The following is a 20,733-nucleotide window of genomic DNA, read 5'->3' as shown; positions in this document are numbered from 1 at the left end:
CTCAGAACCCGCAGAACCTCACCCAGTGCGAGAGGAGGCAAAGGGGACAGGAAGGGTCTGAGGTCAGGGACCCAGCTTGCGGAGGCGACCACTGTAGGAATGCCTAGGACGTGGTCGGCCTCCCTCCCTCACGCCACCACCAGGGAACTTCCCCGCATCGTGTGGTCACGGAGGCGTGGGCGGGGGGTGGGTGGCAGGGGTTGGGAGGTGCCGCTCCTAGTTCCATCTGTGGGCTCTGCGCCTGCGGGCGTGACATCCAGACTTCGGGTGTGCGTGGGGACTGAGTCCACAGAGCATGCAGTAGCCCGGGATCTGGGACCCTGGTGCCCATGCATCTCCGGGTGGGCCGCGTGCGAGCCGGGGTCCATTTGGCAACTCCCAAGGCACGCGCCCCGGGGGATCTGCGGCTGGAGACTCGTGCAGGCCCTGCCTGGGCCACTGGGATCCTGGCTAGGAGGCTGCCGGCCCGGAATGGGGAACGGAGGCAGAGCACCCTGGAACGCGGCAGCTGCGCACCTCCTCCCTTGTCGCGTGGGCGCTAACGGCGCCGGAGGCTTACGGGGCGAGGGTTGCGGGGACCGTTGGCGCAGACACGGGTGGCCCCCAGGCCGGTGAGGGGGGTGGCGGGGACACCACGCGGGGAAATGGAAGGAGTCAACCTGCGCCTTCCAGGCTTGCCAGGTGAAGGGGTGTGCTGCGTCGTATGCGCTTAGCAAGCAGGGCCCTCCGTGGCTAAATGAGAAAAAGAAATCGAAAGTATTCGATCTTTAAAAAAAAAAAGAAAGAAAGAAAGAAAGAGGGCGGGCGTGGTGGCTCACGCCTGTAAGCCCAGCACTTTGGGAGGCCGAGGCGGGAGGATCACAAGGTCAGGAATTCCAGACCAGCCTGGCCTATATGGTGAAACCTCACCTCTACTAAAAATACAAAAATTAGCTGGGCATGGTGGCACATGCATGTAATCCCAGCTACTTGGGAGGCTGAGGCAGGAGAATTGCTTGAACCCAGGAGGCAGAGGTTGCAGTGAGCTGAGATCATGCCACTGCACTCCAGCCTGGGTGATAGAGTGAGGCTCCATCTTAAAACTCAGAAGAAATAAAAGAAAGAAATGGAGTCTCACTATGTTGACCTGGTTGGTCTCGAACTCCTGGCCCCAAGCGATCCTCCCTCCTCAGCCTTGCAAACTGCTGGGATTACAGGCAGGAGCCATCACACAGGGCCCAAAAGTATCTATCTTTTGAAGACGTATCAAGGAAATCATCATGGGAAGGGTCAGAGCTTTGTTGTGCTTCTTTACACTTATCTTCTGGTTTGGTACTATTGATACTATTTTGAGTTGTCACTACTCTTGGGGGTGGTGGGTAGGTCAGGCCTCGGTTGGGGCCAGATGGAGGGTGGCGCGGTGGCAAGCCTCCAATGCCTTCAGAAACCTGGTCAGTAAAGGTGGTGTGCGTTGGCTTGTGGGGAATGACAGCAATAAGGGCCTGGCCCAGAGGCAGCACACTTTCTCTGGCTGCATCCCTAGGCCAGCCCAGAGCCTCCCAATGGGAACCTCCATCTGGAGTCAGGGTTTCTTTCCCCCACCCCCACCGCAAGTGGAGTCTCTGGGTCCTGCCCACTGCCCAGTGCTTCCACCCTCCATCAGCCCACTCCGAGGGCCATTCCTCTCCTCCCGGGTCCAGCGGCTTCACTCTCATTAACACCAGCATTTATTGAACCCCTACTGGGGAAAGGAACATTTAATGTTCAACATGATCCTGACAGGTTGTTTTTTGAAAGGTGGAAAACTTGTGGCTCAAAGGCGTTAAGTAGCTCAGCCCTAGGTAGTAGCAAGTGGCAGAATGGGAAACTGAACCCTTTCCCGAGCCTGGGTGCCTTTTGGCTCTTGGCCCTCCCTTGGATCCTGAGCATGGTCTGGAAGCCCGAGACATGCCTATCTATGCTCCAGTGCCTAAAAGCCGTATCTCCATGTCTCCTGGGGCTGGCCTGTGGAACCTTACAGAAGGCAGGGGCTGTGTCTTAGCACTGCCATTCCCTCCAGCTCCTTAACACCCTCCTTGCCAAGGGAGCTCAGCAGTCCCCACTTAGGGAAATCATGAAAAAAAAATCTGAGTTAGGCCGGGCGCGGTGGCTCAAGCCTGTAATCCCAGCACTTTGGGAGGCCGAGGTGGGCGGATCACGAGGTCAGGAGATCGAGACCATCCTGGCTAACCCGGTGAAACCCTGTCTCATACTAAAAAAATACAAAAAACTAGCCGGGCGAGGTGGCGGGCGCCTGTAGTCCCAGCTACTCGGGAAGCTGAGGCAGGAGGATGGCATAAACCTGGGAGGCGGAGCTTGCAAGTGAGCTGAGATCCGGCCACTGCACTCCAGCCTGGGCGACAGAGCGAGACTCCGTCTCAAAAAAAAAAAAAAAAAAAAATCTGAGCTGGGAGTTGATGGTTTCCTAAGGCTGCTGGATCACAGCCACCTACAGTTACTCAAGGAATAGACTCCCTTCTGGAAAAACATGGCCAGGGAGATGAAGTTGACCAACCCAGCACCCTTCTTCTCTCCACTTGCACTCCGGGTGGTCCTTCTTGCTTCTCAGAGATAGGTAGCAAGTGGCTGCCCCACAGCACCCAAAGCCTGGAAGATAAGCTATGTCGTCATCTGCCCAGAACCCCTGCTCTCTAGTGCCACTGCTCCCAACAGTTAGGTAGTGGGAGTGCTAGGGAGTTGGAGAAAACCTCATTGGACGCTCTTGCAGGGTAAGCAACCGCTCCACCACCGGAAGCGGTCTTGGACGTGGCTCTTACCACGGTGATTGTCATCTCTTGCCTTCTTAAAGGGTGTAGATGTAGAAGATCCAGGATCTTCTTGCTTCCTAGCTCAAATGTGTTGAGAGAGAGGCTGGAGACACACCCTCAGGCCCTGGGGGTGGGGAGACCTACAGACCTCCCCAGTACGGGGGTGGGGGGCGGGGGGATGGAGGACGATCAGTGTTTCCTCCATAGCTACACTCAGCCCCTGGGCACCCCCTTCATACTCATGACAGCCAAAAGAAAGGAGAGCAAAGAAACTGTGCCTAGGCCAATTTAAAGTTGGAAGGAGTGGGCACAGTGGCTCATGCCTGCAATCCCAGCATGTTGGGAGGCCGAGGCGGGAGGATCACTCAAGGCCAGGAGTTCAAGACCAGCCTGGGCAACATAGCAATATTCTGTCTCAACAGAAAATTTAAAAATTAGCTGGGTGTGATGGTGCATGACTGTAGTCCCAGCTACTTGGAATGGTGAGGTGGGAGGATCACTTGACCCCGGGAGTTTGAGGGTGCAGTGAACTGTGATTGCACCACTGCACTCTAGCCTGGACAGCAGAGACCCTGGCAAAAAAAAAAAAAAAGTTTCAAGGCCCAGATTCTCACTAGGGTTAGGTAATACATCAGGGGTCTTCTTAGCTCTGTTAAAGCTTATTGGTCTCTTACTAAGACAGGATGTAAATAAACCAGGACAACTGGAGGTTTCCTTGGGTCTAGGCAACTACCCTACCAGAGAGGCTTCGGGGGAACCAGGCTGCTCAAGAGTTGACAATGACTACTCACTTTTGTGGGCACAGGGCTAAGAGAAGAGGTAAAAGGAGCAAGAGAGGCTCTCTTGGACTTTCACAACATGGCTTTAAGAGTTGCCACTCAGGATGCAATCCTTAGACTAAATCTGATCCCTTTGTTAAAATGGCATAACGTTTATTTACAATATTTGTACAGTTTGAGTGACAAGTCAGGACTTCACAGAAGCAAAACCATTCTTTTTGAAGGGAAGTGGCAGGCAGTAGACTTTCCCTACACCTGCCAGAAGCAAGACAGACAAACAGATCTATAAACATTATGAACTAGGCAGATGGACACTGGCCTTTTTGCTTCTTGCAAGGAACTGAAAAAATGCATAAAAACAACCTTGGGTGCTGCCCCCTTCAACAATGAAACCACACTGTGGAGGGAGGAGGGGCCCACTGAGGCAATTCCCCAGCACAAGATATAGTGTGAACCACCAAGAAATCCTAGTTGGTAGGACAAAGCCAATGTCTTAATGCCTGGCCAAGATCTTGGTTCAGAGGCCCTGCCTCAGCTGAGACCGGAGACAAGTCCTTAGTCTCCTTAGTCTTGATCCCAATTGCTACCGAGGCTACTCGAGTGGAGTTACCCTTCGGTCTTCTTTGGCTGGCTTTTCTCCCTGCTGTGTGCACTGGCATCTCATGGGGGTTTCAGCAGCTGTGTGTGGGGAGGTGGTGGCAAAGTGGCTACAGTGTGATGCAGTTTTAATACAAATTTTATTACACAGCCATAATGTAATCAACACTTCTCCAAATCCAAATGATACTAAATACAGATCTACATGGTGGATCAAAATGACTCCAGCGAATTATCTGGATTCTATAATTTTATGTCTTTTAAAACCAGAAATCAAAAAAAGTCCAAGTTCATCATGATAGGAGAGGTCCCAGCAGCTCCAGGACTCTGCTGAAGTCCAGGCAATGTTAACAGTCTGTGATTCCACATTTACACAATGATCTATAAAGAGTTGCGGTCAATGGACTATTCAAGTATATATGATTTTAACGAGTCCATCACCACTCCTTTGCCCAACTGAACTGTGTCACAGCTACCACATAGCTGTGTTACAGTTGTATTTAGCAATTTTACAGTCATAATACTCCTTTAAAACCATCCATTGCTGCTTTAAAAAAAAAAAGTAAACTAAGTTAAAGCGACACTGAGGCTCTACTAAACCCAGAAGTTACCAAGTTCATTTTTATGTTTAAATACAACTTACAAGTCCATGATTTCCCATCATCCCCCTTCCTTGTACAAAAGCAGGGTGAAGAAGCACAAAGCAGAGCTTTTAGATTCCTCTCTTGTGGAGATCAGGAGCTCTCAGCTGTTCCTTTAGCTTAGTTCTTGGTATATATAGTCAGCTGTACTTTGTTCTGAAAGATTTGTTAAATGCCACTTTTATTTACACTTGGAGCTTTACACCTGAGAATGATTATCAAGCAGTCAGCTTATCTCTTTTCAAACATTTCATAAAGACATACACACACCTCTGCTGGCTTCGCCCTAGCTGCACAACAATATATATGCTGACCATATATATGTATACACACACACAAAACTGCACATGCTTGAAATATTTGCAACCTAAATCTTTTTGAGATGGAGTCTCCCTCTGTCACCCAGACTGGAGTGCAGTGGCGCCATCTCGGCTCACCACAACCTCCGCCTCCCAGGTTCAAGCGATTCTCCTGTCTCAGCCCCCCAAGTAGCTGGGATTACAGGCGCGCACCACCATGCCCGGCTAAGTTTTGAAGTTTTAGTAGAGATGGGGTTTCACCATGTTGGTCAGACTGGTCTTGAACTCCTGACCTCAGGTGATCCACCCGCCTCGGCCTCCCAAAGTGCTGGGATTACAGGCATGAGCCACCGCGCCCGGCGTAACCTAAATCTTTTTGTGTTTGCTCTCCACATTCATATTCAGAAATTTCTCTTAAAAACAAAACAAAATGTAATTCTTGCCAAAACAGCAAAACAGAATCACTAGGAAGAGGCTGGTATACTGGGTGAGAAAAAGAAGTTCTATGTTCAGCCTAGAAGCTGTGGGCTGTACCCATGGGATGAGCAAGACATTCACTGCCCTCCCTGGTACCCGGCCATGGGCTTCCCTCCCGCACCTGCCAGGACATAGCCTGCAGGTCAGGGGGCTAAACTGGGGAGTTTTCTCCAAAGTTGGGAAGGGATGGGGAAGAGTTGGTGGGGATGGGGAAGTTACACAGCTACAGCAGTCAGGCCTGTTTAGTAAGAAGAATCACATTTAATGAGTTTCTTTCTTGCAGTTTCAGATGCTCAAGTACAGCTGAAAAAAATCTGAAACAGCTATAGACCCATGACAGACTGATACAAAGAGTACTGCATTTTAAAAAATGATAAAAAAATCCACACACTTACACACACACACATACACACTCTCGCTCTCAAATTAGACCCCCCCCCACAAATGTACACTTTTTGGAAACTAAACTGGTTTTGAAACCCCTTCTTCCAAAAAGAAGGGCAGAAGAGAAAGATGAAGAGAGGGAGGACCGCAGGTGCCCAATCCCCGCTCCCTCCACAAGGTGGGGGCCGAATGTTCAATGGGTGGGCCAAGAAAGTCTGGAGAGAAGACCGCCCAGTGCTGCTGCTATTGCCCCAGGGGCTCCAGCAAGATTCCCAGCTCCATGGTAATACTGAATGCGTGCAGAGTGGCCAAATGAACTGCGCGGTTAAAAAAACAAAAGGCAAACACAAATCTAAAGACATGGATAAAGCCCAAGAGAGCCCAGGCCCACACTGGGTGGGGCCCTGGGGGAAGGGAGGCTGGCGGGAGATGGTGTGCAGACAAGGGAGGTCTATACAGCAAATGGTTTATATTACAGATGACTGGCAGTTCAGAGTCTCTTCCCAGTTCGACAGCTGCTCCAGCCCAAAGAGGCTAAATCAAAGGAAAGGAGGCAAGGTGGGACGCTGCGATGGGGCATGCGGGGTCAGAAGCAGCAGGCTGGGTGTGCTCAAATAAGCCCTCGTCGTTTTTTGTAGTCTTCCAAGTTCAGAGATCTCCTTGGAGCCCCATCCTTGGCTGGCGGAGCCTTGGAGGTGATGGCTAAAGCCTTTGACTCTGTGGGAAAGAAGGGCAAGTTGGCAGCTGAGGTCCCACAAAGTCCTCTTAGTCCTGTGCTGCACTCCTGAGGCAGCCTCCTGACCGTGGCCCTGTTCCCTCTCACCATACCCGCAGCCTGTTGTGGCCTGGCCTGTGGATGCTGATGAGCCAACATTCCCCTTTCTTCCCTTCAAGTGGGCTTCCTTGTTGCCCCAGAGAACCATGGATCCATCTGGTCCTCAGCCCTCACCACCCGCCCCACCCTCACATACCTGAGCTGGGAACTTGTAAGTCAATCTTCACATCAAAATCGTGTACTTTGAACAGATCTTCTGAGAGGTCACTGGCTGACTTAGAATTCAAATCTTTATCTTTGCCTTGACCCTGGAATGTGAAGAGGAAAACTAATGGTAAGAGCATAAATGCAAGTGGATTTCAAGCAGCAGCAGCCGCTAACGGTAAAAAGCTCTTATTTGAGTTCATTACATTTTCCTACTAAAGCGTCTTTCTGATTCCTTCTCTCAGAGGGAGGCCACGGACAAAGAGCTTTCTCTCCTGAAGGCTAAAAGCACAGAGAAGAGTGCAGGCTCATGTCTGTGGTATGAAGGTAGAAAGGGTAGGCTTAAGACAACGGGTCAACTCCTGACCTAAGACTTCAGAAGTCCTGAGACCGGTTAGACTCCAGCAGGAAAAGAGGAAAAGACTTAACTTGGACGGATAACTGTTTTTTTTTTTTTTGTGTGTGTGTGAGATGGGTGTCTCGCTCTTGTCATCCAGGCTGGAGTACAATGGAGCGATCTTAGATCACTGCAACCTCTCCCTCCCAGGTTCATGCGATTCTCCTGCCTCAGCCTCCTCAGTAGCTGGGATTATAGGAACCCGCCACCACACTAATTTTTTTCTATTTTTAGTAGGGACGGGGTTTCACCATGTTGGCCGGGCTGGTCTTGAACTCCTGACCTCAGGTGATTCGCCCACCTCCGCCTCCCAAAGTGCTGGGATGACAGGCATGAGCCACTGCATCCAGTCAGAAAACTGCTTTTAAATGTGCCGTTTTCAATGAGCTTTCACTTTTACAATATCTGATCTTTGTATGTTATCATCTCTCCTCCTGTGAAGTTGGCAGGGTGTATAGTAGTACCCTCATTTTACACAGGAGAAAAAGGGGGATGCTGAAGGCTAGAAGCCAGCTGCCGAAGGACACAGTCAAGGTCCTAGGTAGGTAGTGGTGTTAGGTTTGGAACTAAGGTTGTCTGTTGATTTTATTTGCAAATAACTGGGATGGGGAAGGGACTCCAAGAGGGACGCCCTGTTCCTCCAGGTGGAAAAATCAAGCCCAGACTAGACAAGGTGCTTGTTTGGTGTCTCAGCTAGCAGCCTCACTCAGTAGGCAGCAGGGCGGTACCGCACTTGCCTTGCTCATTTCCTTTGGAGCATCTGGTAACACTCCAGAACCGTATTTTGCATTCAGCTGGGCCAAGATGGCTGCTTGAACAGCTGGATCTCTGGACTGGGAGAGAAAATCAGTTATTTTAGAGATTGTTTGACACTCACAGAGTCCTACTGCCAGATTCTTTCCCACCTACCAAACTAACATCACAAGCACCACAGCGGGCCCATCAGCAGCTAGTGGGGTTTTCCTCAAAGCAGCAAAAAAAAAAAAAAAGGCAATTAAAAGCTTGAAAGCCAAGCCCAGCCCAGCCAGGCCCTAGCTAAGGACCACATTACTAACGTCTGCTGCACTGTAAACCCACCCTGATACAGCAGGATCAGTCACTAGGTTTTTGTAAATCCATGCCACGTTTTCACTGCCTATATGCCCGATAGCAAGATAAAAAAGGAAGTATCCAGACCCAAGAGCTTCAGACAAGCAAATCCCAGCTAAGAAAACATTATTTTTAACTTCGTTATTAATTTCCTAATGGAATTCATTTTATGTCCTAGAATCTAGGTCCTGACTAAAATGTCCTCTTTCGGCACTCACATTAGAAACGATGGTAGGCTTGCACTGGCGCCGGGTAAACGGATCCATCTGTTGGTTTTTCATGTTGTGACTTTCAGCCTGAAACAGAGAGCATGCACCACAGAACTGTATCTCTATCCCCCTACCTTTTCACCATAAGCTCACAGGCAAGTAAGTCTTTGCAAGGGACTGAAAAGAAAAAAAAAAAAAGTGATCATCCTTTTCCTTTTTTTAAAAATTTTGTGTGAGATGGAGTCTCGCTCTGTCGCCTAGGCTGAAGTGCAGTGGCGCAATCTCAGCTCACTGCAACCGCTGCCACTCAGGTTCGAGTGGTTCTCCTGCCTCAGCCTCTCCAGCAGCTGGGACTACAGGTGCAAGTCATCACGCCCAGCTAATTTTTGTATTTTTAGTAGAGACAGGGTTTCGCCATGTTGCCTAGGCTGGTAAACTCCTGACCTCAGGTGATCCACCCACCTCAGCCTCCCAAAGTGCTAGGATTACAGGCGTGAGCCACCATGCCCAGCTAATTTTTTTTCATTTTTTAGATGGATTCTCGCTCTGTTGCCTAGGCTAAGGAGGAGTGGCCTGATACCAGCTCACAGCAACCTCTGCCTCCCAGGTTCAAGCAATTCTCGTGCCTCAGCCTCCCAAGTAGCTCGGGTTACAGGTGTGCACCACCACGTCCAGCTCATTTTTATATTTTTAGTAGAGACAGGGTTTCGTCATGTTGGCCAGGCTGGTCTCAAACTCCTGACCTCAGGTGATCCACCCACCTCGGCCTCCCAAAGTGCTGAGGTTACAGGCGTGAGCCACCATACCTGGCATATTATCCTTTCCCTTCAAGAATACCAGAGTAGATATGGGGGCAACAACCAAGAAACAGAAATTGAGAAAAAACAAATACCTGTGGAGTAGAATCTAAGGGTGGGAAAAGGCAGGACAGGGCAAAAGACTGCTGCTTTTCATTATGAATAAATTACATCGATGTATGTGGACATACAGAGTGTGTGTGTATATGTTAAGTGCACGTTATTTCAATAATTAAAAAATAAACTTGGGCAAGATGTAGAAAAGATGTCATGGTTTATTAATTAACTTTGTTTTAGTGATTCAGATAAAGTTTTCTTACCACAAGGGCCTTCTCAGACTCTACAATGTTCCATTCCCGGTTCCGTTGGTTGATGTAACTGTGGGGTGAGTAAGAGGGATGAGTCAATGGCTGTGAAACGAGGGAGGGAGGGGACCACTGAGCCCTGAACCCAGATATCTATGGGGTCAGTGCAGCACAAAGTGTACAGGCCACAGGCTTGCCTGATGATTTTGGCCAAGGTCTGTGGGCCAAATATAGGCTCCATAACACACCTGATAGCGGATATGTTCTTGGTCCGCTGGCGGTCCAGGGCCTCTGCCCGTTCCTCCAGCTCATTCAGCTGATCTTGGATTTGTTTGGCCTTGTCCTGATCCCCCAGATCCTCAGCCATGGCCTACACACAGAGAGATGTGTGAGTTCTTAGCTACATACAACTGACTCGATATCAAGTATCCCCTTACTTCCGGCACAGGCAAAGATATCTCATGTGGTGAGCAAAGGACAGGAGATGTGGAAGAAAACTGCAGAAGTACTTTACAAATACAAGATACAATTTATATTACAGTAGTGCACAGTACAGTGGGAACACCTTCCCATACAGCTACCTGGCTGTGGGTCCCTGGTGGCAGTAGAACGCCAGGTCTCATAGAGGGGCTAAACCACCATAACAAGGCCCGCCCCAACCAGGTGTGAAGAATGGAAAATCACCGGCCACAGGTGGCCTTGACAGTGTCATCTGTCTGTTCAGACTCAATGCTGAATACCACCCAGGGTCTATTTTATTACACAGGAAGCTGAAGTGACTAGAAAGTAAGAAGACTGGCACGCAGGAGATCAGTTTGAATTTAGGGAATGGAAAATGGCCAAGAACACACTGTGTTGCTTATAATCGAGCCCAGAATTTTCTCCCAATCCTGCCACCACTAACTTGGCAGAGGATGAACAAGTTTGATTTCTACATCTCCTTACAGGATGAGGGAAGAGGCTTGAGTACAACTCCTCACCTTTTCCTTCAGTAGCTGAGTCTTCTTCATAGCGTAGTTGGGTGGAGCTTTTCTGAACCTTTCTTTCTCTTTTACAATCTGTACCAGAGAGGAGATACCAGCAGTGAGGTATTCCTAAGCTATTTTTGCAGACAGGCTAAGTGAGCCCATTTTGGATGCAAACAGCTAGTTACAAGGGGGCTGCTCTTCCTATGGCAGTGCCATGCCCCAGAGAGAGACAGAGCGGTTCATTCCAAGGGATACTATGCTGCTTCCCGGGTCACGGAGATTCTTCTGGGACAGTCTGAAGGAACATGCACCAAGAAACAGCAGCCCAAGGGCCTGGTAGTGTAAGGCTAGCCACTGTCCAAGAGAACAGAGATCAAATAATTTTACCAAGATGTTTTAGAGAAGGAAAACTCTTGAAGGATCAAGCCTAGCAGAACACAGATTCTGGAACCCTAAATACACTTTAGCGTATGTAGCCTCATTTGTTGTCTCATCTAAACTCTGAATACACTTCAGTCTATGTTAGCCTCATCTGCACATGAGAACGTATAGAAAAAAGCTTGATGAACAATAAATAATAAGGTAGTAATATTAGTATTCCCTCATTTTCATGCATAGCTAAAAATGTCAAGATATAGGGAAATAAAAGAGAATCATGTTCTTCTCTCAACACTGGTTCTTGATGAACCTCCGGGCTCTGGGGCATCAGGTTTCTTACCTCTTCAATGTCCTGATCATTGAATTTATAATTAAGAGCTTCCTTAATAGATAATTCCTTTTTATTGATTTCATCTAGAGTGGGCAACTGCATACCAGCAGAGAACATCTGGATCAAAAACACGATACAAGGTTATGAGTAGGAATTTTGGAAAGGTATTTTTCTCAACATGCACGAACAACTGCTAGGTAATCTCTAGCCACGTACCGCTTCTTTCCACTTCATAAACTCACTTTCGGTGAATTCTTGGTTTGAGACAAACTCTAAACGGAACACGCGTTGGTCATTGCCATGCCTACATAAAAGAGAGACAGCATCTCCAAGAAATGTGCATGTTGACTGTAGTACAAGTAAAGCAACTTTACCAGACTATGTACTACTTATATATACCTATTGGAGCAGTTCTCAATCCTAGCTACCCTATAAAATCATCCCAGGCTGTTTTAATGGGCAGCCAAGATTGAGATCCCAAAGCTAGCACTGGAAACCAAATGGGCTTGGTCAGAGCTTCAAGTCAGTTTACATTAAAATCCATTACAGTCCGCATCAACAATATGCAACAGAGCCTGGGACAGGGGTACATGCCTGTGGTCGCAGTTCCTCAGGAGACTGAGGTGGGTGGGAGGATCACCTGAGCCCAGGAGTTCCAAGCAGCAGTGCACTATGATGGCACCTAGAACAGTGCCTGGCATACGGTACATTTGGTAAGTATTTGCTGAGTGAATGACACTTTCATTTTATTGAAGAGGAAATGAAGTCCATAAAAATGATCTTTCTTGTCACACATGAGGTTATGAGACAGAGCCAGAACCAGAAGCAAGCCTCTTGGCCATGCTTGCCAAGGAAATGCCAGCGAGGCTCCGGGAGGGTCTCTTACAACCCGACATTTCCTTTCTCTGTGTCCTACCACTTCACATATTTGGTTCCCCCAGAGGAGAGAATATCCTACCTTCCCTATAGACAAAGATGGAATACAAATCTCCTTCCAAGTGTACCTTGTGGAGATTGCATAAATAGCATTCATGGTAACAAGGAACATCACACACAGAGAATAGCAGCCCCCAAAGCCAGTGCCTGTTTGAAGTGGAAGCAGAAGCTGCCCCAGAAGTGCCTCCTACCGTAGTTGCAGTCCTTTGTTTGTTCTGGTGCCACCTAGCTGGTAAACTTTGGCGGTTTCCACAACACCTGTAATCTCAGCGACCTAAGTGAGAGGACAGAGACACCAGTCAAAACCAGACTCTTCCAGGGCTTTCCACAACACTCTTCCTTTGCGTCTCTCTACCTGAACGCAGACAACTGATCGAGTGCTGAGTAGAGTCCACAGCTGCCAGGGGTTCTGGGCACCTTTCTCAGGTTTAGAATGCAGATGGCCAAGCACAGGGAGCCTTGTGCCCGGGAGGAGCAAGTGCCAGCAGAAGAGGAGCCTGGTGGGGCCCACTGGAAGCTTTTCCTCCAACTAATTCTAACTTACGAGGGATGTATTTGGGATTTCACCAGTTGATTTTTATCAACCAAATGTGAAGACCATGTAGGTCAGTTTCTGTTGCCAAGCATTTCAGGATATGGCATGGCTGCAGGTCCTCATACAAGGAGATAACACACGTAAAAACCAGACAACTAAGAATAAAACAAAACAAAAACAAGTCAGGCTGGGTGCCAAGGTTCATGCCTGTAATACCAGCACTTTGGGAGGCTGACATAGGATGACTACTTGAAGCCAGGAATTTGAGACCAACCAGGGCAACACAGAGAGACCCAGTTTCTGTTTATTTTTTTATTTTTTTTGAGACAAAGTCTCGCTCTGTCGCCCAGGCTGGAGTGCAGTGGCGCGATCTCGGCTCACTACAACCTCTGCCTCCTGGGTTCAAGTGATTCTCCTGCCTTAGCCGCCCAAGTAGCTGGGACTACAGGCATGCACCACCACGCCCAGCTAATTTTTTGTACTTTTAGTAGACATGGGGTTTCACCATGTTAGCCAGGATGGTATCAACCTCCTGACCTCACGATCCGCCCGCCTCCCAAAGTGCTGGGATTACAGGCATGGGCCACTGCACCCAGCCGAGACCCAGTCTCTACAAAAAAGAAAAAAAAATTAGTTGGGCATAGTGGTGTGCACCTATAGTCTTAGCTACTCAAGAGGCTGTCGTAGGAGGATTGTTTGAGTACAGGAGTTCAAGGTTGCAGTGAGCTATGATCACACCGCTGCATGCTAGCCTGGCTAACAAGGCGAGATCCTATCTCAAACAGACTGGGCACAGTGTCTCATGCCTGCAAACCTAGCATTTTGGAAGGCCAAGGCAGGAAGATGGCTTGAGTCCAGGAGTTTCAGATCAGCCTGGGCAACATGGTTAAGACACTGTCTCAAAAAAAAAAAAAAAAACCCAACACCTGGGCTGGGTGCAGTGGCTCACGTCTATAATCCCAGCACTTTGGGAGGCCGAGGCGGGCAGATCACGAGGTCAGAAGATCGAGACCATACTGGCTAACACGGTGAAACCCCATCTCTACTAAAAATACAAAAAATTAGCTGGGCGTGGTGGCGGGTGCCTTGTAGTCCCAGCTACTTGGGAGGCTAAGGCAGGAGAATGGTGTGAGCCCGGGAGGCGGAGCTTGCAGAGAGCCAAGATCATGCCACGGCACTCAAGTCTGGGTGACAGAGCAAGACTCTGTCTCAAAAACAAAACAAAAAACCAACATCCAGCACTTTAGGAGGCTAAGGCCAGAACATCACTTGAGGCCCAGAGTTTGAGACCAGCATAAGCAACAGAGAGAGGCTGTCACTACAAAAAAATTTTTAAAAATCCCAAAGTAAAGCCAGGCACGGTGGCTCACGCCTGTAATCCCAGCACTTTGGGAGGCCGAGGCGGGCGGATCACAAGGTCAGGAGATCGAGACCATCCTGGCTAACATGGTGAAACCCCATCTCCACTAAAAATACAAAAAATTAGCCAGGCGTGGTGGTGGGCACCTGTAGTCCCAGCTACTTGGGAGGCTGAGGCATGAGAATCACTTGGACCCAGGAGGCAGAGGCTGCAGTGAGCTGAGATCGTGCCACTGCACTCCAGCCTGGGCAAAAGGGTGAGACTTTGTCTCCAAAAATAAAAAAAAAACTGAAAAATTAAAAATAAGGCTGGGCTCGGTGGCTCATGCCTGTAATCCCAGCACTTTGGGAGGCCGAGGTGGGTGGATCACCTGATGTCAGGAGTTCAAGACCAGCCTGGCCAAAATGGTAAAACCCCGTCTCTACTGAAAATACAAACATCAGCCAGGTGCAGTGGCGGGCACCTGTAACACCAGCTACTCAGGAGGCTGAGGGAGGGGAATTGCTTGAACCCGGGAGGTGGAGGTTGCAGTGAGCCAAGATCATGCCATTGCACTCCAGCCTGGGCGACAAGAGTGAAACTCTGTCAGAAAAAAAAAATAAATAAATAAATAAAAATAAAAATAGGCCAGGTGAGGTGACTCACGCCAGCACTTTGGGAGGCCGAGGCAGGCAGATCACAAGGTCAAGAGTTCAAGAGCAGCCTTACCAACATGGTGAAACCCCATCTCTACTAAAAATACAAAAATTAGCCAGGTGTGGTGGCGGGCGGCTATAGTCCCAGCTACTTGGGAAGCTGAGGCGGGACAATTACTTGAACCCAGGAGGCGGAGGTTGCAGTGAGCCAAGACTATGCCACTGCACTCTAGTCTGGGTAATACAGTGAGACTCCATCTCAAAAGAAAAAAAAAAAAGGGCCGGGAGCGGTGGCTCACGCCTGTAATCCCAGCACTTTGGGAGGCCAAGACGGGCAGATCACGAGGTCAGGAGATTGAGACCATCCTGGCTAACACGGTGAAACCCTGTCTCTACTAAAAATACAAAAATTAGCCGGGTGCGGTGGCAGGTGCCTGTAGTCCCAGCTACATGGGAGGCTGAGGCAGGAGAATGGCATGAACCCAGGAGGCGGAGCTTGCAGTGAGTGGAGATCGCGCCACTGCACTCCAGCCTGGGCGACAGAGTGAGACTCCGTTTCAAAAAAAGAAAGAAAGGGAAAAAAATGGTAAAATATAAATAAATAAATAAATAAATCCCAAAGCGTTGGGATTATGGGCATGAGTCACTGTGCCCAGTCCACCTAGACCACAGAAGCAGTGCTGGAACCTACATAATAACCTGTATTAGTTTGGAGGGTTTTTTGTTAACCTCAATACAATCCCCTGGCATAGAAGTCACTTGGTATGCAACATGAAACTTTTCATACATTGGTTTTTCAAATGAACATATCTTTTAGATTATGTAACTCCCAATGAACACTTCATAGATGCCTCCCTTCTCCCTTTTATACTGAAGGGGGAATAGAGAAAATTATTCTAAATCCAAATCTTCCAGTCCCTTGGGCCCCAAGTCCTCTTCTTGGCGACAAGTCATGAAGGATCCCTGGGCACCTCAGACTGTCACTGCTCTATGGGGATCCTACTTGGAGTCTACTCTCCATCAAACGCTGACAAGAGTAATAGATTTTTTCAGTAGCTCCTGCCCTCAGTTGAGACTAATTCTATTGAAAGCATGGACAATTGTCCAAGGGAAGAAATACCAACCCGGTAAACTGGTTTGCTGTTGTGGTTTCCAATGCCAATCCGCACAAAACATCCTGTGACAGTTTTAGCAAAGAAGGGCATGTGACACCAACGTTCTAGTTTATGTCGTGATAATCGAACCCGATTCAATTCTTCAGGTAAGGAAACTGGTTGGGATTTTGGAGGGATCTCTTCTTTCCTAAGAGGAAAAAAGGGGCACTGGAAACAATGTTCATCATAAAAACAGAACAAGGTAGAAAAATAATATCAACTCCTCAAAACTTAACCAAAGTACATGTGACTAGCCTAGGAGGAGAAGTAAATGAAGCACCAGCAAAGACTTGTAATAGGATCTTGATCCTGACCAGCAGTGTGAACTGTTTCAAATGAGACTGCCGTCTTAGATAACCCATCAGAGTAAGAAAACGAATGAAAGCTCCAGGCCAATCTGAGCGTGATATGAAGTCAGTTCCTACCTTCCAGGCCCAGGTGAAATGTCCAAGCGCACAGGCTAGCAGCCAAATGAATGGGCTGACGTGCTGGGGAACTCAGTTCAGCAAACCAAAGGTAACCAAGTCAAAGTTAGTGGCCCAAACAGGGCCCACTCTTCCTCAAAAACCCACCTATCCTGCCTACTAGACCAAAATGTACGAGAGCTTACTCCTCTTCTTCATCAGATGATGATGTTCGCGATGACCGGTCTGACTTCTCACTGGATTTGTCATCCTCTTCCTCTTCTTCATCATCAGAGTAGACCTCACTGGTTTTTAATGGCTGTTTTTTGGCAAGGAGCTCAGCTAGAAAGAAAGGAAAGATGTTTACCTACGTTTTCTCAACGAGAAAATTCATTCATTCTTGAAAAAGAACTGGAAATGGAAGAGGACTCAAATACACAGCTCTGTCCTCTCTAGACTGGATTGTGCTAACTTGGGGTATATACAGAAATGAGTTAAAACACAGAGTTAAAATTATTCAGGTGCCAAATATCAGACCCCAACAGATGAAAAAAGGGCTGGAAGACTGATACTAAGTAGGCAGAAAGGGTAACCAACACTACTGACAGTTCTCGTTTATGGCACTCAAGACACTTGACTCTGGGGAGGAAAGAGGCTCCCTCTTGATGACTTCAGAAGCTTCTGAGGAAAACTTCAAATAGGAGAGTGGCTGAATCACCACTGGTACATCTACCAATGAACTACTGTGTAGCTATAAAAAAGGAACGTGGGGCCAGGTGCGGTGGCTCATGCCTGTAATCCCAGCACTTTGGGAGGCACAGGCCAGTGGATCACCTTGAGGTCAGGAGTTTGAGACCAGCCTGGTCAACATGGTAAAACTCTGTCTCTACTAAAATACAAAATTAGCTGGGCGTGGTGGCTGGTGCCTGTTATCCTAGCTACTCGGGAGGCTGAGACAGGAGAATCGCTTGAACCCAGGAGGCAGAGGTTGCAGGGAGCCAAGATCGCACCACTGCACTCCAGCCTGGGCAACAGAGCAAGATTCTGTCTCAAAAAAAAAAAAAGAACATGGCCAGGCATGGTGGCTCACGCCTGTAAACCCAACACTTTGGGAGGTCGAGGTGGGTAGATCACTCGAGCTCAGGGGTTTGAGACCAGCCTGGGCAACATGGTGAATCTGCATCTCTACCAAAAATACAAAAAAAACTAGCCAGGAGAGGTGGCTGGAAAAAAAAAAGAGAGAGAGAGAAAAGTGTGTATAGTACGCTACCATTAATCTAAGATGGGAGGTGAATCTGTGTACTTATGATTTAAAAAGAAAAAAGAATAATATAAAACAATTTTAGGCTGGGAGTGTTGGCTCACGCCTGTAATCCCAGTACTTTGGGAGGCTAAGGCAGACGGATCACTTAAGGCCAGGAGTTCAAGACCACCCTGGCCAACATGGCTAAACCTCATCTCTACTAAAAATACAAAAAAAAAAAAAAAAAAAAATGAGCCAGGTGGTGGTGCACGCGTGTAGTCTCAGCTACTCAGGAGGCTGAGGTGGGAGAATCGCTTGAACTCGGGTTGCAGTGAGCTGAGATCGTGCCACTGCGCTCCAGACTGAGTAACAGAGCGAGATCCTGTCTCAAAAAAGAGAGAGAGAGAGAGAGATGCACAGATGGACAGAAGGAAAAAAATAACTGCAATGGATCAAAACACATAAAGCATGTTAAAAATCGTGAGTTCACAAGGATATTCAAAACAAAACTCATCGGTCATCTTTGGAAGTTGCTAAGAATTATCTCTCTCTTTAAAATCTTGCAGAAACAGGGTCTCACTATGTTGCCCAGGCTGGTCATTTTTTTTTTTTGAGACCCAGGTTGCAGTGCAGTGGTGTGATCTCCACTCACTGCAAGCTCCGCCTCCTGGGTTCACGCCATTCTCCTGCCTCAGCCTCCCAAGTAGCTGGGACTACAGGCGCCCACCACCACGCCCAGCTAATTTTTTTGTATTTTTAGTAGAGATGGGGTTTCATCTTGTTAGCCAGGATGGTCTCCATCTCCTGACCTCATGATCCGCCCGCCTTGGCCTCCCAAAGCGCTGGAATTACAGGCGTGAGCCACCGTGCCTGGCCCCAGGCTGGTCTTGAATTACACATGTGAGCCACTGTACCTTGCCAGGAACTATCTCATTCTTTCAAAAACTGGTAAACGAAAGGAAAATTAATCAAGCATTTATCTTGCCTTTCCTGTTCAAAATGTGCCTGGGGGGTAACTCAATAGCTGATTAGAAGTTTCTCCTTATAGAAGCAGGCTAGATAATGAATGAAGCAAGAATGATAGATTCGAAATATCACCATTTTGCAACCCCTAATGAATTAAATTATCTAGGTAATGACCATCAATGGCTACTAGGACAGAACTAATTTCTTTTTTTTTTTTTTTTGAGATAGAGTATCACTCTTGTTGCCCAGGCTGGAGTACAATGGTAGGATCTTGGCTCACTGCAACCTCCACCTCCCGGGTTCAAGCGATTCTGGTGCCTCAGCCTTCCAAGTAGCTGGGACTACAGGCACGTGCTACCACGCCTGGCTAATTTTTGTATTTTTAGTAGAGATGGGATTTCACTATGTTGGCCAGGATGGTCTCAAACTCCTGGCCTCAAGTGATCCACCCGCTTTGACCTCACAAAGTGCTGGGATTACAGGTGTGAGCCATCGTGCCTAGCATGGCTATTTTTTGTATTTTTAGTAGAGATGGGGTTACACCATGTTGGCCAGGCCGGTCTTGAACTCCTGGCCTCAAGTAATCCTCACGCCTCAGCCTCCCGAAGTGTTGGGATTACAGGCGTGAGCCACTACACTCAGTCCCACATTATTTTTTGTTGTTTTTTTAAGATGGAGTCTCACTCTGATGCCCAGGCTGGAGTGCGGTGGCGTAATCTCGGCTCACTGCAACCTCTGCCTCCCAGGTTCAAGGGATTCTCCTGCTTCAGTTTCCTGAGGAGCTGGGATTACAGGTGTGCACCACCACAGTCAGCTAATTTTTGTATTTTTTGTAGAGACGGGGTTTTACCATGTTGGCCAGGCTGGTCTCAAGCTCCTGACCTCAGGTGATCCGCCCGCCTTGGCCTCCCAAAGTGCTAGGATTATAGGTGTGAGCCACCGTGCCCAGCCCCCACATTATCCTTTCTAATTCTTCACCCCTCTCTATACCCATGTACTTTGCTATGTGCCTTAGTCATTCTTCCTGGGCCCATAGTGACACCGTGCCAATTCCAAGTCTAGGCCTTAAGAGGCGTATGTGTCTCTGCTTGCCCCTTTTATACTTCTGTCATCACCATATAAAAGTGCTCGGGGTTTACTGGCCCAAGGAGGAAGAGAGAGGAAGAACAGACCTGGCTACCACCTGTAGCTTGGAGATAATTCCAGCTGAACTCATCCCATCAGGCGGGTGAATTGCAGTTGAACTTCAGATGCATGAGCAGGAACAGGGGTTAGTTTGTTACTTCACATTATTGTGGTAAGAGCTAACTGATAGGATTGTTAACATCATAGACTGAGAGACAATCCGATATCATGTGTCTCCTGATGGAAATACATACCACTACCTAAAAATCAGCCTTCCCCAAGAATAAGCAACAACGACAACCAATTCCGTAGCTCTAACTACCCATTTATAGGAAACTCAAGGGACTAGAAACACATTCAACAACAAAAATGAGATGCAGTCACCACCGTGAGAAACCAGAAGACGAATGACCCAGTTTCTTCAGCAAATAAACTGCAAGGCAGGGCAAAAAGATATGGGGAAGAAAACATACAGATTAAATGCCTTAAGGGACATAATAACAGATCACAATGTATGGACTTTAAGATCCTGATTCAAGTGGTTCAATTATTGTTTTTTTAAATTATAATAGAAATAGAAAAATTTCAACACTGACTAGATATTTGATAAAGAGTTCATTGTTATTTTTAGGTGTAATAATGGTATTGTAGTTAGGTTTAAAACAAAAGAAAAGTACTTATCTTATAGAGGAACATATTGAAATATTTATGGTTAAAATATAATAATGCTGGTATTTGCTTTAAAATAATCTGATGAAAGGATTACAGATTTAACAAGACTGGCCAAGAGCTGACTGCTGAGGCTGGATGATGGGTTCGTGGATGTTTATTGTACTATTCTCAGTATGTGTTGGAATTTTATTTATTTATTTATTTATTTATTTATTTTATTTTATTTTATTTATTTATTTATTTATTTATTTGAGACGAGAGTCTTGCTGTTTATTTATTTGAGACGA

The 20,733-nt window shown here is 47.6% G+C and overlaps 1 protein-coding gene across 1 annotated transcript in view; it reads right to left on the bottom strand.

Annotated features, from left to right (window-relative positions):
• Positions 1 to 3,697: 3,697 nt before the first annotated feature.
• Positions 3,698 to 20,733, bottom strand: part of RTF1 (RTF1 homolog, Paf1/RNA polymerase II complex component) — a 236,534-nt gene continuing 219,498 nt past the window's right edge. The window contains exons 7-18 of the mRNA XM_031935823.1: positions 16,647 to 16,782; positions 16,007 to 16,184; positions 12,544 to 12,626; positions 11,633 to 11,720; positions 11,426 to 11,533; positions 10,720 to 10,797; positions 9,988 to 10,109; positions 9,755 to 9,812; positions 8,647 to 8,724; positions 8,077 to 8,172; positions 6,935 to 7,046; positions 3,698 to 6,680 (exon numbers count right to left, since the gene is read on the bottom strand). Of these exons, the coding sequence (XP_031791683.1) occupies positions 6,574 to 6,680; positions 6,935 to 7,046; positions 8,077 to 8,172; positions 8,647 to 8,724; positions 9,755 to 9,812; positions 9,988 to 10,109; positions 10,720 to 10,797; positions 11,426 to 11,533; positions 11,633 to 11,720; positions 12,544 to 12,626; positions 16,007 to 16,184; positions 16,647 to 16,782 (1,244 nt within the window). The 3' untranslated portion in view covers positions 3,698 to 6,573. The remainder of the gene's footprint in view (positions 6,681 to 6,934; positions 7,047 to 8,076; positions 8,173 to 8,646; positions 8,725 to 9,754; positions 9,813 to 9,987; positions 10,110 to 10,719; positions 10,798 to 11,425; positions 11,534 to 11,632; positions 11,721 to 12,543; positions 12,627 to 16,006; positions 16,185 to 16,646; positions 16,783 to 20,733) is intronic.

The sequence above is a fragment of the Piliocolobus tephrosceles genome, chromosome 6, assembly GCF_002776525.5.
Source record: "Piliocolobus tephrosceles isolate RC106 chromosome 6, ASM277652v3, whole genome shotgun sequence".
NCBI classification, from domain to species: Eukaryota; Metazoa; Chordata; class Mammalia; order Primates; family Cercopithecidae; genus Piliocolobus; species Piliocolobus tephrosceles.
The sequence above is the reverse complement of the archived record's forward strand: the minus strand, read 5'-3'. Positions and strand labels throughout refer to the sequence as shown.